The 17,184-nt window shown below is 39.6% G+C and overlaps 2 protein-coding genes across 2 annotated transcripts in view; both read left to right on the forward strand.

The window, feature by feature from the left end:
• Window positions 1-15,644, forward strand: part of LOC116066805 (zinc finger protein 79-like) — a 37,095-nt gene extending 21,451 nt beyond the window's left edge. Inside the window, exon 4 of the mRNA XM_031322967.2 lies at window positions 15,266-15,644. The gene's annotated coding sequence lies outside the window, so the exon portion shown is untranslated. The remainder of the gene's footprint in view (window positions 1-15,265) is intronic.
• On the forward strand, window positions 1,771-15,280 carry LOC116066798 (gastrula zinc finger protein XlCGF57.1-like). The gene is given in 4 exon segments (XM_031322964.2): window positions 1,771-1,931; window positions 2,076-2,147; window positions 13,813-15,133; window positions 15,135-15,280. Coding segments are annotated over 3 exon segments (1,491 nt in total). The 5' UTR covers window positions 1,771-1,931; window positions 2,076-2,107; the 3' UTR covers window positions 15,265-15,280.
• Window positions 15,645-17,184: the final 1,540 nt, after the last annotated feature.

Here is a 17,184-nt window from a genome sequence, read left to right on the forward strand (position 1 = left end):
ATGGCGGCGTTAGCGAGGACCAGCCGGGATCACTTTACTGGCTGTGTCTCAATTGTTTTTGCGAGTAACCAACTCTAGCTAAATAATTCAATGGCCCTCATTTATGAAACGTGCGTACGACCTAAAACAGGTGTAGGACGGGCGTACGCCGATTCCTACGCAAAGCAAGGGATTTATCAATTTGAACGTAAGCGTAGGCTGCGATAAAATCTCACGTCTGGTCTGAACTCGTGTACGCAAGTTTTCGAGTCAGTGTGGACTTGCGGTGCAGCATACAATCAGTTTAACAGGAGAAGGAGAAGTCATCAGTTGATCACTTATCAGCAATGGCAGATCTGGCACTTTTAAAATGCCTCTATACGTCGGTACAACAGTGCACACGTAGTCTGCAATATTGTTTTAGCCTGTGGGGTTCTGGAGCCAGATGACCCGATGCCCAGAGAGCAGTGTACAGCACAGCCCTAACTGGGGGCTATACGAAGGAGACAGGATATTATTCTGGGTTTCGATTTCGGGGTGGTGGTCTAGCACGGGGGGTGGAGGACACACGCTCTCCCTCACAGCTATTGCCTGGCTCTGACTCATGAAAAAAACACGAGTAAAATAAAAGACACTACATAAACTCCGCTACTGTGTGTTCATTTAAATATAGGTAGGCTACATGTAGGCCTAAGAGATTGCAATATAAGCCTGCATATTACTATTAGGACTATAGCATACATATGTCAAGGATATATAAATTAAATAAACTTCAGCTGGAGTCTGATTTACCACGGCAACACTGTTCACTGCATCAGTGATCTCTTTCCATTCCGCATTCTTTCTACAGCCTTTAATAACAGTTTTCAGGCTGACAAAACTACAAACGTTAGTGCAAATGAACGTGAGATATCAGGGTTTTAATCTCCACCTCTGAAAAGTGCCGCTTCTTAGCCGGATTACGTCTCGCCATGTCAGAAATTGTAGGGGCGAGGCCTCAAAACCGAGAATATATTGGGGCGTGATATTTAAATTACAATCGTTTCCAGCCGCTGCATTTATTAATGTACGACCATTCTTACGCTCTGATTGGTGTGATACGAACGTTTCATGAATCACACGTGAAGCCTGTCGTAAGAGGATTTCTGCGCTCATATCTGCGCTGGTTTCTACGTTAGGTTGATAAATGAGGGCCAATGTGAGTACACAAATGTTGAAATGACATAAAATGCCCGTCCCTTGTAGCCGTGATAAATTAGCCTGAAGCTAATGCTTAGCTACCTGTTCCGGAGGAAATTAGCCAACTCAGCATCCTTTTGGGCTCTAAGCTGTCTCCATCTTTCAAATACATCTCCAATATTTACCCGGGGTTTGTTACATCTCTGGTCAGGCAACTATATTTTTGCTCTATAACTATGATCCTTAAATATTAAACTTCAAAGTTACAGGTTTATTATACACAATAATCAGAGGGTAATCGTGAAAAGTGTAAATCTTTCACATTTTTTGATATTTAAACGTCAACCAGAGGCTTTAGAGAACAGAGAGACCTCATTTAGTATGGCCGAATCTGTGCTGTGCAGTCAATCCAATTCAAAAAGTACAATTCATTAGAAGTATAAAGTATGATAATACCTTAAAAGTACAGTACATGAGCAAATGTACTAAGTTACATTCAACCACTGATCTTATATCATCTTATTAAAGGACAGTGGGTAAAATCGACTCTTAAAACATCTATTTTATTCTGAAGGGCAGAGGAGTGTAGCGAAAAGTTGTGTTTGTGTTTCCGGGTCCCGGAAGATGCTACGACCTCCGTCCCATTGTTTGCATTTTACCTCGTGATGTGGACGGCGGAGTAAAAGGCGCCAGTGTTTGGTGTCCTTCCAGAGAGAAACATCACAAACTGCTGCATGAGGTTTTAAAACCTGAAGCGAAGCTACAAAGAGCAGGTCTGTTTTCTTTCTCTGACCGGAAACGCGTTTACTGCTGTTGTTGCAGGGAGTCCGCGCGCTAAGCTAACGTTAGCCGCAGCTAGCTCCTGCTAACGTGTGTTATTGGATATGTTGTGAGCTTCGTGTTTCTATCAAACGCAGGTCGGAGAGAAGTCGAGGAGAGACACTTCAACATGAACTCTGAGAGGAAACTGTCAGCTGGCCAGCAGAGAGGTGGGAGACGTTTAGGAGAAAAAGAGGCAAAGTGGCTGTGTATTGTTGTTTGGCCAACAGTAGCTGTTGCACAAACTCCTGAGGCCTGTACTATAAACCAAGATCAACATGTCCTGGATTTTATCGCCGTTACCCGAATTCACCAAACCTAACAACCGCGGTTCCGCATAATAGAGCTGCAATATATCGATATCGTGATATGAATCTAGATATCGTCTTAGATTTTGGATATCGCAATATGGCATAAGTGTTGTCTTTTCCAGTTTTTTTTAGGCTGCATTAGTCATTTTCTGAACTTATCAGACTGTTGTAACTGTTCTATTATTTGCCTTTACCCATTTAGCCCTTATAGCCACATTACTGATGATTATCATCAAAAATCTCATTATGTAAATATTCTGAGAAAGCACCAATAGTCAACACTACAATATCGTTGCGGTATCGATATTGAGGTATTTGGTCAAAAATATCGTGATATTTGATTTTCTTCATATTGCCCAGCCCTACTGCATAACCTGTGTCACGACGGTGGTTAGCAACTGGAACATTTTGAGCATTGAACACTTAATTTCATGCATTCTGGTGAATTTTTATGCATCTATTTCAACCTTTTTCTGAATTAATATGATGGAAATATCTTTATGTAAAGGAAAACAGATTACAATCCAAATATAAAAACATAATGGAATATATTGCAGTAAGGCTCTCAGGCATTCTGTATGGACCTTTTTCACAGCAGACATGTTGACTTGTCATGGTAGGAAAAGCACAGCTGAAATTGATAACCTTAACGACGGCTCAATTCCATCAAGTGTCCCAGTGTCCTATTTCAGTGAGTCAGCATGCACAAAACCAGGGCCTCTCCTTAGTGGAATGCAGCCATCATTAATATTTTTGAATACAGCTGTGCTTTTCTTACTATGACATGTCAACATGTCTGCCGTGAAAAAGGTCTATTGCTTTCAACTGTTTATTCTCTTTTGGATCGACTTTTCAAATTATATCAGAGTCAGCGAGAGTGGGCACTAAGCGACGTCCGGTTTCACATTTGTCAGTCAACTTCTCAAAATACATTCGGGGCTACACTCGAAACAACGTTTTTTCGGTCAAATGGCCTTTTGAATGGGAGTGCTAGGGGCACTTTTATGCTAGCATCAAAATAACTATTTTTAAAACACTAAGAAGGCTCGACACAACATGAGACTTTGCTCGAAGTATCACCAGGGGCTCTACACCTTAACGAAAGCATCGACAACATTGTTTGTGTACCCAGAGTTTACTACAAAAGGTTTTTAACAACTCACCGTAGCTCTTGTTGTTTCCGGCCGCTACCACCTCACACCAACACAAGATGAGACACAAAATATGAAGCTCCTTTTTCAACTACGAGGCCAATATTGTTTTTCAATAACGACAAAACTCTCCTCCCTGTTATGTTGCGTTTGGAAATCGATTGTTTTTGACTGACAAAATGGCTGCGAAAAACGAAAATACGGTAAATCTTAATTTAATTTAATAGTCCTAAATATGCTTTCAAACGAAAGTTTGACTCGGGTACATTCACAAAAAGACCCTATGTTGCATTTTGGCGAGAGTTACGCTTTAATGCTGACTTCTGTTGACTTGGGACAAGGAAACGATGCATATTAAAGCTAATACACGCACGCACAATTACCGATATCAATAGAGCTGCATACAGAGTTATTTTTTCTTCGCGTGTCGTGCCTCCCCCATGGCTCTTCTGCGCCCCCCCCAGAGGAGTCGCGCCTCACCTATTGAAAACCGCTGTTCTAACTTTTCCGCAGGTTAAGTGTTCAGCATAAGTTACCATGGCGATTTAACCCGGTAACAATTGAGCCACCGTCATGATGCACAAAACCTTAGGTTGAACCTGAAGTCACCTCGGTAACCCCAAATCTTGCTTCGTAGTACAGGCCTCCAGGCAGTTCAGTGCTTGTGTGTGTGGTGTTTTAAAACGTTCTTGTAGCAGCGACAGAGGCAGTGATGTTTATATATGTTTATACATAAATATATGTAAGAAAGTCTGAATATATTGAATGACCATCTGAATATATTGAATGAAAGCCTGAATATATTGAATGAACCTTGAACCTTGAATATATTGATTGAACCTCAAATATATTGAATGAACCTTGAATATATTGAATGAAAATCTGAATATATTGAATGAATGTCTGAATATATTGAATGAAAGGCGTGTTGACGTTAGCCTGAAGAAAGGGACCTGCCTGACCAAAGAGGCTCCTTTCTTTCGGTCTTCCATGATGAAAAAGTGAATAAACTTATTCATTGGGAGAATGGTACTGGATACTAGGGGTGGGAATTGATTGGCACCTCACGATTCGATTCCGATTCAGAGGCCAACAATTCGATTCTAAACCGATTTATCGATGCATCTCGATGCAACAATTTTTTAATGTACATTTCCATGCGTGATTCTTTTTAAATATACATATAAATCTAAGTTTGCTACTCAGTTTGCTAATCACTTCCTAGACAAAGCTTAGATTTTGACATATAAAGTATTTGTCACACCAAGTTTTAATGAAATGTTTTGTCTACTGAGGTTTTTATTTTGTAGTCATTCCATGCTTGTGAAAGTCTCCTTAACTCCCAGTAATCTTCCACGTCAGAGGCTCAGTCATGTTTAAAGGTGGATAATTGGTTTCTTAGAACATGAAACATGAGGGGCTCAGATGTAATGTGATAAATTGGTGAACAGCCTATATGTGTTGTTGTGTTTTGCCTAATTATTTTATGTATTTCTTATTAGATTGTGTGTGTGTGTGTGTGTGTATATATATATATATATACACACACACACAACCATTTTTTTTTTTTTTCCTTTTGGCCATTTTTGTATGTTCTTTTTCCTGCACTCTTGCCTAAACTCTAAGTTGTTATCCATTATCCCATCCTCTTTCGGTCCCTCTGTTTTCTGATTTGTACTGGATATGGTTACCGTTACCAGTGCTTTGGCCCGTACATGCATTTGCCAGTCGTTAATCTCTTCATTGCTTAAAATTCGCTCATAGTGTCACACTTCGGTTAGGATTAATCACAACGAAAACACAAGATGGTGGCAGACAATGACGTCAGATTCCATTTCAACTTTCATTCAATATATTCAGACATTCATTAAATATATTCAGACATTCATTCAATATATTCTGACTTTCATTCTATACATTCTGACTTTCATTCAATATATTTAGACTTTCATTCAATTTTTTCAGACTTTCATTCAATATATTCAGACTTTCATTTATATATATATATTCAAGGTTCATTCAATATATTCAGACTTTCATTCATAGATATATTCAAGGTTCATTCAAAATATTCAGACTTTCGTTCAATATATTCAAACTTTTTATATATATATATATATACATACACACACACACACACACACATATTAGGGCTGTCAAACGATACATTCTTTTTAATCGCTGAAGTTCTATAGTTAATCACATTATTAAAATTCTATTAATTTGCATTCAGAACTGTTTTTAAGTACATATTAACAGTGGAAAGCAATTCTTACAGTGTATCTTGATTGGGAATCAAATGAATGTAAGGAAAGTTACTTTATGAACATGACTTTAAGATTTGTATTTGTTTATTATTTACTGTAAACAAAAGAAAAATGTGTGAATCTGTCATTATTGCACAATTCCTCCAAGTACCTAACTAAAAAACAAAAAATCCCTATCCTTACCAGAGTTAATATAGTGTGCAGTAACTTCTAAATAATGTTGATTACTTACTGACGTGCAGTGATCGTTACAGTGACCGGTTAATGAGACAGCGTTTGCACTTTGCAGCAGTTTCAGTGTGGCTGCTTTCTCCGTGTTGTACACAGGCTGTGTATGCGTGAAACTACTGTCCCCCTCAGCGGCAATGTATAAGACGGGTCAGAACATGCCAACCGTAGTCTTTAAGACCTGAGTCTTCTACGATGCTGACAGGTCTGCAGTTAGTTGCCACCCATTTTGCAAGAGCTGTAGTCATTTTTTTGGGATTTGGTTTCATCCACAGGTCGGCGAGTAGCACTCTCCAAAATAGTGCTTTGCCTGAGCCCGCTAGCATCAACCTGAGTCACGTTAATTAGCTCGTAGGTGGTAGCTCAAGCTTGACGTGCTTCGGTGATATTTTAATTCGGCTTTACACAACGTGCATGTGGCTTTCGACTTGTCTAATGAGCTGTCCAGGAGTTTTGGAAAATAAAAAGCTCCATTCAGAATTGTGTTTTCTGTTGTCTTTCTCCAGCATGCCTGCAGCCTGCAGCAGTAGGATGTGTTACGAGGAAGTATGGCAGCTTGATGATAAGTAAAGGTGCGGCAAAGGGTCAAAATAGTAGCCTGTTAGGCACGACGCGAAGTGTAAAATAAATTAATAAATGGCAGCATGCGATTAATGCAATTTAAAAAAAACAAAAATAAATAAATAAAAAAAATGACACGTTATGCTCGGCCCTTAATCATATCCCGATTAACGCGTTAAAGCTGAAAGCCCTAATGTGTGTGTGTGTGTATATATATATATATATATATATATCGTTCCAACGTATGTCATACATCGTACAGATGCAGGCTCGTATACATCGTCCCGGAGTCTATTATACATCGTACAGATGCGGTCTCAGTAACATCTTCCTGACATCTGTTATACGTAGTACAGATGTCAGGAACATTTGTCGATCAATTGATCCTGCATTAACCCATTTAACAAAACTGGTCAGTATAGGTCACACGAAATTACTTAAAATATCTTTACTAAATAACATGAATTGCTAAAGTAAGATAGATACATCGTACGCAATTACTTATAATACATTTTATTTATAAAGCGCTTTTCAGGGTACTCAAAGACAATTTACACAAGTTCAAATTATTATGGAAAATGGCACACTATAACACATTAAAAGCTGTTCTGAAAATAAATTAAAACTTTTGATCATGTAGCTAGATTTTGAGATAATTATCCTACTGTGGTCTATACTAAGGGCTAATATACAAAAACACTATGATAAGCTTTAACCAGTGTTAAGTCTGAGACTGTGGGCTTCCCCTCAGGCAAAGAGCTGGGGCACATTCAATCTCAAAACGGGATGTTTCCTGGGAACGGTGTGCAACGGCTTGAGTTTATTGGCTGTGTTCCAGGTAATACCCAATCAGTAGAGACGTGTCTGTAAACCGGTGGTAATAAAAAGGCGCTTGCGCACACAACAGGATGTCCAACGCACCCTGTATCAGTTTTAAAAAACCTCCCTTTGTTAGCCTTTCTCAATTTTTTGATGCCTATGGGTTTACAATAATTTTATTTGAACCCAAAGACACTGAACAATTGAGTAAAGAATAAAAAAAAATGTATTAAGAAAATTCATTATCTGTAGGAGTCTCTGAAATATACCGTATTTCTCTCTTTTGACTACACACTCGTGAGCTGTGTATCCCTACTTCACCACAGCAGTGTGTACATGTTGGAGAACCAAGTCTAGTCGTCACACTAATACCACTGAACAAATTCAAGTACTGCTCATCATATTGTCCACTGTCAATCATAATTATTTCAGTAAAAAAAAAAAAAAAAAAAAAGGCCGTCTCTGCTACAGCCTCTACTCCAGTCTGTTGCCAGTTGGGGAAGTCCTCGATGGCCCTCTCGGCGTCGGGCTCAGGAAAGTAGGATTCCTCGGTGCTGCTGCTGCTGTGGCAAGAACAAAAGATTTGGGATATGTGCGTTATTTGAAGAAGTAACTTTTAATGCATGGAAGTTTTTATTTTTTCTTTCTTCTAACTTTCTGACAATATGTATTTAGGTCACTTTCCAAATGAAAGCCTTAAATAGCAAGTTATACATCGTCCCATAAAATATGCCATAACTTTCTCTCTAAAAGGCTAACATCAAGGTTCATGGTAATCACAATTATTTAAAAAAGTATTTACGTTTGATACCAAAGGTGCCATTTTATGCTGTCCTCTCTTTACGTCCTACTCCCTAGGGGTGCAAGATATATCGACTCAATATCGTTATCGCGATATCACGTTACGCGATATTATACCGAAAGTCTCGCCACAATTATGCGATATTTTGTTTTAATTGTGAAGTGTTGTGCATCCCGCCCGACATGTACCCAAAGTAAAATGAGGTTGAAACTCAACAGAACGTTGTGTTGCATTCAGTCCAAGATGGCTGAGCTGCACTCATAGAATGTTCCATTGCCAGCTGCAGCACAACGTTCTATTGAGTTTCGGCTCTTGTTACGTCTATACTCTTTGGTGCACCTCTCGAAAAATACACATCACTTGGTAGCGTTGCATTTCCCCCGACTCATTTCCTGGTTCACCTTCTCCATAAGTAGTAGCTTGGAAATACTTTGGCTTTAATCCAACAGATGTTGCATTGCGTTGATTTTTATACTGTAGTGTATATACAACCAGTACAACATGTCCTGTTCTATAGACATGCTCTTTATTTATTTTATACTGTCCAACCAGTAAAACATGTCCTGTTCTGTAGACACGTTATACCAGTCCAATATGACTATCAGTTGAAATAAACCTTGTGTTGTAAGAAAACTTGTTTTATTTGTTATAAATCTATTTTGATGCATTTTTCCATAACTTTGGTAATTTTACATATGTTTAAAAATATCAAAATGAATATCTATCGCAATATTCATTATCTATCGCAATATCACATTTTTTCAATATGGTGCACCCCTACTACTACCATTTTCAATTAAGATTTTTGTAAACTTACCACAGATGATTTGGCAAAGTAATGACTGGGAATATGGCAGCTTTCCACATTTCCCCGTTGAATATCTTAGTCATCATGGCAATTGAGAGATCTGAAAAATACAAACATTAAAACTTAAAATAAGATAAGATCTTTAATTACTTTAATTAATTTTCAGTGATACTGCACAGTTAAGTATACAGACAGAAAGTTTAATAACACGGTATTCACAGTATTGCACAGAGGAGTTATTAATATTGCATAATAAGGTGTACATTGATGTTGCACATGAGTAGATTGTCACATATGGTGCGTGTGGTCTAAGGCTGGGACAGTATAGTTTTTTTTTTTTTTTTTCTTGGCAGTTTACCGCAATGCCCTTACGACAGTAGCGTAAGTTAGAGCAAGAACAGCAGGGTGCTTTAAGTGAGTGACGTCAGTTCTCGTGTGGTCGCGCAAGGAGAGCAAGCGGTAACGGAGAGTAGCGTACGAGTGCAGCTGTGAGGGAAAAGTGAGGAGGAAAATAGCAAAGATGATGTGAAGTGAGTTAAAAGTGAACAATAAAGCAACAAGCTTCTCAAGACACGGTGACTTTAGTTGTTATCAATACTGCCAGTAAAGTGAATGGCGTCACCCCCGAAAAAACATCGGCTTAAACCATACAACATATGTTGCAGTCAGACTCTCAATGGGCCTCATTCACCAACCGTTCTTATGAAGAAATTTGTTCTTAAACCCCACTTACGCACTTTTTACGAAGATTCTGACATTCACTAATGTTTTCTTAGCTTGGATTTATTCTTAGCTAAGAACTAAATCTATGCACACACAAGAGCACTCTTACGCACATTTGAGTGATGACCGTTTGCTCTAAACAATTGGTTACTGCATTTTATTTAATTCTACAGTCGTTAACAATGACAGTATTTTACTGTATGCTATTTCTGGTTATTTGTTGAAAAAAAACTCATAGTATGCAAAGAAACGCTAACACTGCCATTTACATCAGCAATTAAGCGGATTTAAATCCTGCGTTATTTGGTGCAATATCCTTCCTTTTGTCCTTTAAAATACCACGAATTAAACACATGAAATGACACCGGTTACAGTGTCTTTATTATTTTTAAATGTGTGTTTATGTCTTTGAGTGTTTCTGATATTGTGGCCAGAGTAGAAGCAATTTCACAGAGACTTTGCGCAATCCGCTCCTGGTTATCCAAGACCGCATCAGAGATGACACGTCGGTTGGACGGGACCTGGGGGCACGTACAGAGCTTGGACGGGACCTGCACGTACAGAGGCAGGCCTACTGCAGGAAGGCCGAATGGTGTCAGGTTCCTCTTCACAGAGTGGTTGCCTGGATTGGAGATCTGTAAAAAAAAAAAAAAAAAAAAAAAAACGATACTAAAAGTAGAACAGTCTGACAGACACTGATTAGTTTTTTTCTTTTAGATGTTTCAGTTTGTTCAATATAGGCCTACTGCAAAAGCAATAGAATTTCAAACTGAATAAACTAGGAATTCAGGTGAGGACTCATTCACAGTCACATAGGCCCACATTTGGTTTGACAAACTGGTGTAAAATTGCTTTCCAATGGTTTCACCGTTGCTTTCAGTTAAATTATGGCATAAAATTGTAAAAATTCAGAAAGACTGGTGGGAGATGGCCTTGGAGGATATGAAGCTGTTGATATAGGGCCCTGGTCAGTGTCCAGTTGCTCCGCTGATGGCACACCTGAGAGTGCCGTCTCACCAATAATGGCCCCGATGCGCTGGTCAATCTCAGATAACTCAGTGGTCAGCAAATGTCTCTTATGTTTGGCAATGGATTTTTTGGTCTCTGATTTTAAGTCAAACCATTTCTTTTTTACATCTTCAATTGAGCGACGTTGTCCAGAAACAGCGTTCACGGAATCCGTGATCTCCTTCTATGCCTTCGTTTTGTTGGTGGCTTTAAAACCACTGGAAACACTACTAAATATTATGCCTCGTTTGGCATTTACCGGTTGCAGTAGAATTTCTATTTCAGAATTACTGAATTTCTTTTTTCATTTGGTGATCGGTGGACCACTGTGCGACCACTGTGCGTCTTTTGGACATTCTCCAACTTTTTTTTCACACGGCCGTGAAGGGTCATGTCCTTATATGGGAATTTGCGGGGTGTTTTCTTATGCTAATTAGTACTGGCACACGCTTTCAATTACGAAGACATGGGATTCATCAATCCTAAGAACACAGGTGCGAACAATTCTGTTTAAGAACATGTCATGAATCCGACATAGACTTTTCTTAAAGGAACACACCGACTTATTGGGACTTTAGCTTATTCACCGTAACCCCCAGAGTTAGATAAGTCCATACATACCCTTTTCATCTCCGTGCGTGTTGTAACTCTGTCTGACGGCTCCACCGGTAGCTTAGCCTAGCACGGATCCTGAAGGTAATTGGTTCCAACTAGCCTACTGCTCCGAATAAGTGACAAAATAACGCCAACATGTTCCTATTTACATGTTGTGATTGTATAGTCACAGCGTGTACAAATAAAAAGGTCACATGAGACACAGCCATCTTCTAACCGTATACTATATTCTCAGAAAGGCGAGGCATTGCTACTCTGCTCGCAGCTTCCCAGGTGCTGCAAGCATTAGCATAGCATGCTAATGCTAACGCTAGCATGCTACCTCGTTCTCAATAGCAAAGCACTGCTACAACACACACAAGTTCACCATAATCTACAAAAGAACTACTTCCATGTGCGCCCTCATTTAGAAATCTCCCAGCTAATCCTGCCTTGTAACTGACCGAAGTTGTAGAAACAGCCTTTCTTTTACTGTCTATGGAGCTAGCTAGCTGACATGATCTACATCTGAGCTACTGAGCATGTGCAAGTGCAATCAAAGATAGTCCAGAAGAAGAAGAAGAAAAGAGGTCTCACTCTGTAGCTAAAACAGAGACCAGCTGAAAAGAGGATCTGCAGCAGTGAGAGAGAGCGGTGCAGTACAACAAAAATATGGTGTTTTTTGAAAATTAAACAATGTAAACCTATTCTGGTACAACCTTAAAATACAATTATGAACCTGAAAATGAGCATAATATGGCTGCTTTAATATATGCACATAAAAACCATTCACCGACCATTTAAAACTTTTTGTGGTAGCGGTAAAGGCAAAGAAGTTTCCTTATAACTGAATAGCAGACTGACAAGAATGATCAGCGGTAACCTAATTGTCCACCATATGGTGACGTTGAGTTAGCCTGGCTCCGCCCTCCTACATTCTTCCGCTCAATTTTCATTTTCCTTCAGTACTCTGCAGTGTTTCCTCTGTTGATAGCCACGGTAAAATTTCCAGCGCCACGGTATCAGAAATAGGGCAGACGCACAACAGGGTTTCCGCTATGTACACCGCGCACCACCGCTCCTTCAGCTGTTCATGAAAAGGACGTCATCACTCGCGAAGTTATGGCAACCAAATAAACAACAGTGCAGGTGCATACCGCTCAAAACCAACATGAAAAATGTAGCTAGTAATGTTCACTCAGCGTTTTGTTCTGTTAAACTGTGTGTAAAATGAGCGGTGACGTTAAATCACCCTACGGTACCGTTTATTTTCTGGATGGTTTCAAGGTAACAGTCGGTAGCTTACATTAGCAGATAAGCCCATACTCTGACGTCCAACCCATTAGCAACATGCTGCTAATCTCTCCCCATTAGCGGTGCATCTTGTCTAGCAGCTCCTCCAACTTTTAGACGCACCAGCTAGCATGGCCGTTTCTAGCCATAAAAAGGTCCAACTTCTTCTGAAGGACAACACTGTTGTTGCCAACTTGGCCTTTGGTTGTGGTGTGACTGATTTACCTCTAGTCTCTAATCTTTTCTAATGAAATAGGTTGATCATATAATCATTTTCAAAACATTCAAAACTATTACTGTTTATTACATAACAAATTAAAATCTACAGTGTTCATGTGGTTTCATACATCAGCAGTGAAATAATTAATGCAAAAATAATCATGAAACTAGATTATTTTTCAGACCATAATCGTACCAACAAAGTCTATAATTGTTGCATCCCTAGAAACAACACAACTGGACAATCCCCATGTTTCTTTTGAGCTACCCATTGTGTCGGCATTTTGCCTTCCCCTGTGAGTTATGTAAAACAATTGTTAAAAGGGCACACAGTTCTGGCCATTTCTTCGACGCTCTCTCACTTTTTGCTGACAGGTTTCTCTATAAAGCTCCCCCTACAGCTTCGGAATAGATATTTGGCAACACTGTGTAAAAACTTGCTCGGTCAGTCTGCCGTTTCCTCTTTCTCTGTTTCTCCAACAATGCTTTACTAGCTTTCTGCTTCTTTTTTGATGGCTCAGCCATGATGATAGTGTGCAAAACTCCATCGCAACCATGCCGGTTCCTGAATGGGCGTATGTGTGCAGTGCCATGAAGCAATTCGTTACATCGCGAGACCTGATATCACGCGATACTTCCTGACGCTGAGGCCAGCGGCTCGCCAGCCCAAAGTTGCAAGGGTGGTTTTTCCGCTCACAGGTGCTAGGGGTGAGGGAGACGATCACCATTCAACCCGAAAAAAGTCATATAACCATTCCAATGACTCCGAAGCTGTTCAGTTAAGGTAAATTAAGTTTAAAAAAAACAGCATAGTTCCCCTTTAAAGCTTGTTGGCTCCGACTGGACTTCATGGTGCATTCAGCTGACCCTCTGTAAACTATTGCATATTGCATTCATGTCCCCCTTGTTATTGTATCAGTGCTGGAAAAAAATCTTTAAATCAAAGATTGAATTGGAAATCCTGACACCCCTATTTATTATGAACGTGAATAGAGCTACTTATTAAAGTATTGTTAAGATTGACACTTATAGCTGTTTGTTTGTGTTTCAGCTTTACCTACAGATGTCCAGAAAGTGATTGTTGGTGAAGAACATCAGCAGGAGTGGAGCTCCCGTCTGGACCAGGAGGACACAAAGCCCCCACACATTAAAGAGGAACAGGAGGAACTCCAGATCAGTCAGGATGAAGAGCAGCTTCAAGGGCTGGAGGAGGCTGATATCACAAAGTTCCCATTCACTCTGGTCCCTGTGAAGAGTGAAGATGATGAAGAGAAACCTCAGTTGTCACAGCTTCATCAAAGACAAACTGAAGAGATAAAAACAGAAGCTGGTGGAGAGGACTGTGGAGGACCAGAACCAGCCATGAAATCAGATCCAGATACACATTTACAACCAGATACTGATGACGAGACTGGAGACTCTTCTGAACCTGAGACTGATGACAGTGCTGATTGGGACGAGACCAGAGAACCTCAGTCAGGTTTAAACTCTCTGAATGATGATAGATTCCCTGTTAGTGATTCAAGATGTACTACTGGTGAGAAAGCATTTAGCTCCTCTGAGTGTGGGGAAAGATTCGGCACCAATGGTGATGTGATGAGGCACATGAGATCTCATACAGGAGAGAAACCATTTAGCTGCTCAGTCTGTAAGAAAGCTTTTGGACAGAGTGGAAACTTACAGATACACATGAGAATCCACACAGGAGAGAGACCATTTAGCTGCTCAATCTGTAAGAAAGGTTTTGTATGGAGTGGAAGCTTACAGAAACACATGAGAATCCACACAGGAGAGAACCAATTTAGCTGCTCAATCTGTAGGAAAGATTTTACAGTGAGTGAAAGCTTACAGGTGCACATGAGAATACACACAGGAGAAAAACCATTTAGCTGCCAAATCTGTAAAAAAGATTTTGCAACGCGTGGAGACTTACAGACACACATGATAATCCACAAAAGAGAGAAACCATTTAGCTGCTCAGTCTGTAAGAAAGCTTTTGGACAGAGTGGAAACTTACAGATACACATGAGAATTCACACAGGAGAGAAACCATTTAGTTGCTCAATCTGTAAGAAAGATTTTGTATGGAGTGGAAGTTTACAGAAACACATGAAAATCCACACAGGAGAGAAACTATTTAGCTGCTCAATCTGTAAGAAAGATTTTACAGCAAGTATAACTTTACGTAGACACATGAGAACCCACACAGGAGAGAAACCATTTATCTGCCCAGTCTGTAATAAAGATTTTACAGTGACTGGAAATTTAAAGAGACACATGAGAATCCACACAGGAGAGAAACCATTTAGCTGCTCAGTCTGTGAGAGAGCTTTTACAGAGAGTGGAAATTTAAAGAAACACATGACAGTCCACAGGAGAGAAACCATGTAGCTGCTAAATCTGTAAGAAAGATTTTATACTGGGTGGAAACTTACAGGCACACATGAGAACCCAACACGTGAGTGTTACAAGCTCCACTCTTGTTTTGCTTCTCCCTGATTGAGGTCTGACGGGTACGGCACACAACCAAGATGATATTGGGAACTAAACTCATGATATTTGGATATTGTACTATAAATACAGATGTATAAATAGTAATAGATAATTAAATCATTGAAAGTCTGAAATGTTACGCTCAAGATCTCATCTGAACTGTCAAAGATTCTCGACTGAATTAAAATGTTGGGTATTAATCGGGCGTAGTGTTGAGTTTGTCACCTATTTTTAATTTAGTCTTAGTCTTGTGCCAAATTCCCATGTTAGTTTTAGTCATATTAAGTCATTCACATATCTTTCTTTGTTAGTCAAGTTTTAGGCGACTAAAAGTCTTGTCATTTTAGTCTACTTTTAGGCAAAAGAAAACCAAATATATCTCAGTCAAGTTTTAGTCAAAACATTTTAGAGATTATTTCTGATAACCATTTCAGTCAAATAGTTATATAAAAATAAATTATCTAAATATTGAGCCTCTTCCTTATTTCACTAGTAAATTCCTGTTAAACGACAAAAACAACCACTACACCACATAACTTTGAATACAGCTCGAGGCTGGCATGGTGAGTTTCAAGTAAACGCAACATATGTGTTGTTTTTCAGACGACAGCAGCAGACTGTCGTACGTCTCCGTGTTGGAATCCTCTACAGTGAAACGCAGACAAACTTTTACACCGTTTAGCTGTCAGCATTTTAACAGTGATTAATCCAGCAGCTAGCTAATGGTAGGCTAACGTTACCTGCTGCTAAGTGTAGTGTTAACTAGCGTGCCGTGCAGCGATGTTTCGGTTGCCACTAATGTCCGTTTAGGAGCATCAGAGAGAAGCACAGGCATTTAAATGGCACCGAAATCCGCGTTGTTATTCGGTCTGTTAGATAACAGTCGTTAAGGCACCGGTCAGTGCCGTATTAGCACCGGGTCTCGGTACCCAACCCTAGTAACAGCTGAATATTCCATCTCATGATGAAAAAGTAGAGACGATTGTAGACGAAAACGAAGAGAGATTTTATCTTAGTTTTTATTTTATGCAAAACGTTTTAGCCTCGTCTTTTTTCGTCAACAATAATGCATGTTAATTTAGTCTTAGTCAGCGTTTTTGGACATTGGTGCAGTCTCGTCATCATCTCGTCTTCGTCAACCTTTTTTCCCATGACTAACATATTTAGTCTCGTCTGACAAAATTAACATTAATCGGGCATGAGTACAGGGTTTAAAACACCTAATAGTATTTAGATATATTTCTTTTTTTAATCCTGTTTTTATGACTGCTTTGTCATGTCGTGTAATTTTTCTGTTTTGTAAAGCACATTTTAGCGTGGATTTTGAAAAGTGCTCAATGAATAAAGATTATCATAATCATTATTTCAAGCTCTGCAGGGTGTGATGTTGAAGTTAGATATCGCTGTGAGCAGGGTTCAAACCTACGTGGGGAGACCCGTTTGGATTTCAAGTCCAACGCCCTAACCACTCGGCCACTAATGGAAAAAAAACTTAAATGCAAAGTTCAAGTGACTAAGCTGTGCCACTACCACTGTAGCTAAGACAAGGGGCGTTTCTCAATCTGTGTTCTTCTATGGACTTGTGTTCTTGTGTCCCTGTGAAACATCATCTTCTGTGGCCAAAGTACTGTCCCAATACACTAGTTTGCATTTAAAACCGTTCAAATTCCCGGAAATGTTCTCCACACGGCCATTTTACAGAGGATGCATTGGTTGGTAACTTCAGTGAACTGCACAGCAGCACCGTATCCCAACATTCATTTCGGCACTCAACGAGGGTCGGGTTTCCGGTACATAGACGGACCAACAACGGGACAATTTAAATTTTTGCCATCTTATTCATCACTATATTAATTTCTGAGAACGTTTGGCACAAGCAATCAACTGGGTAGATTTAGAATATAGGCAGTCTTACGAAAATCGATGCTGA

This window comes from Sander lucioperca, chromosome 24 (assembly GCF_008315115.2).
Source record: "Sander lucioperca isolate FBNREF2018 chromosome 24, SLUC_FBN_1.2, whole genome shotgun sequence".
Taxonomy (NCBI): Eukaryota; Metazoa; Chordata; class Actinopteri; order Perciformes; family Percidae; genus Sander; species Sander lucioperca.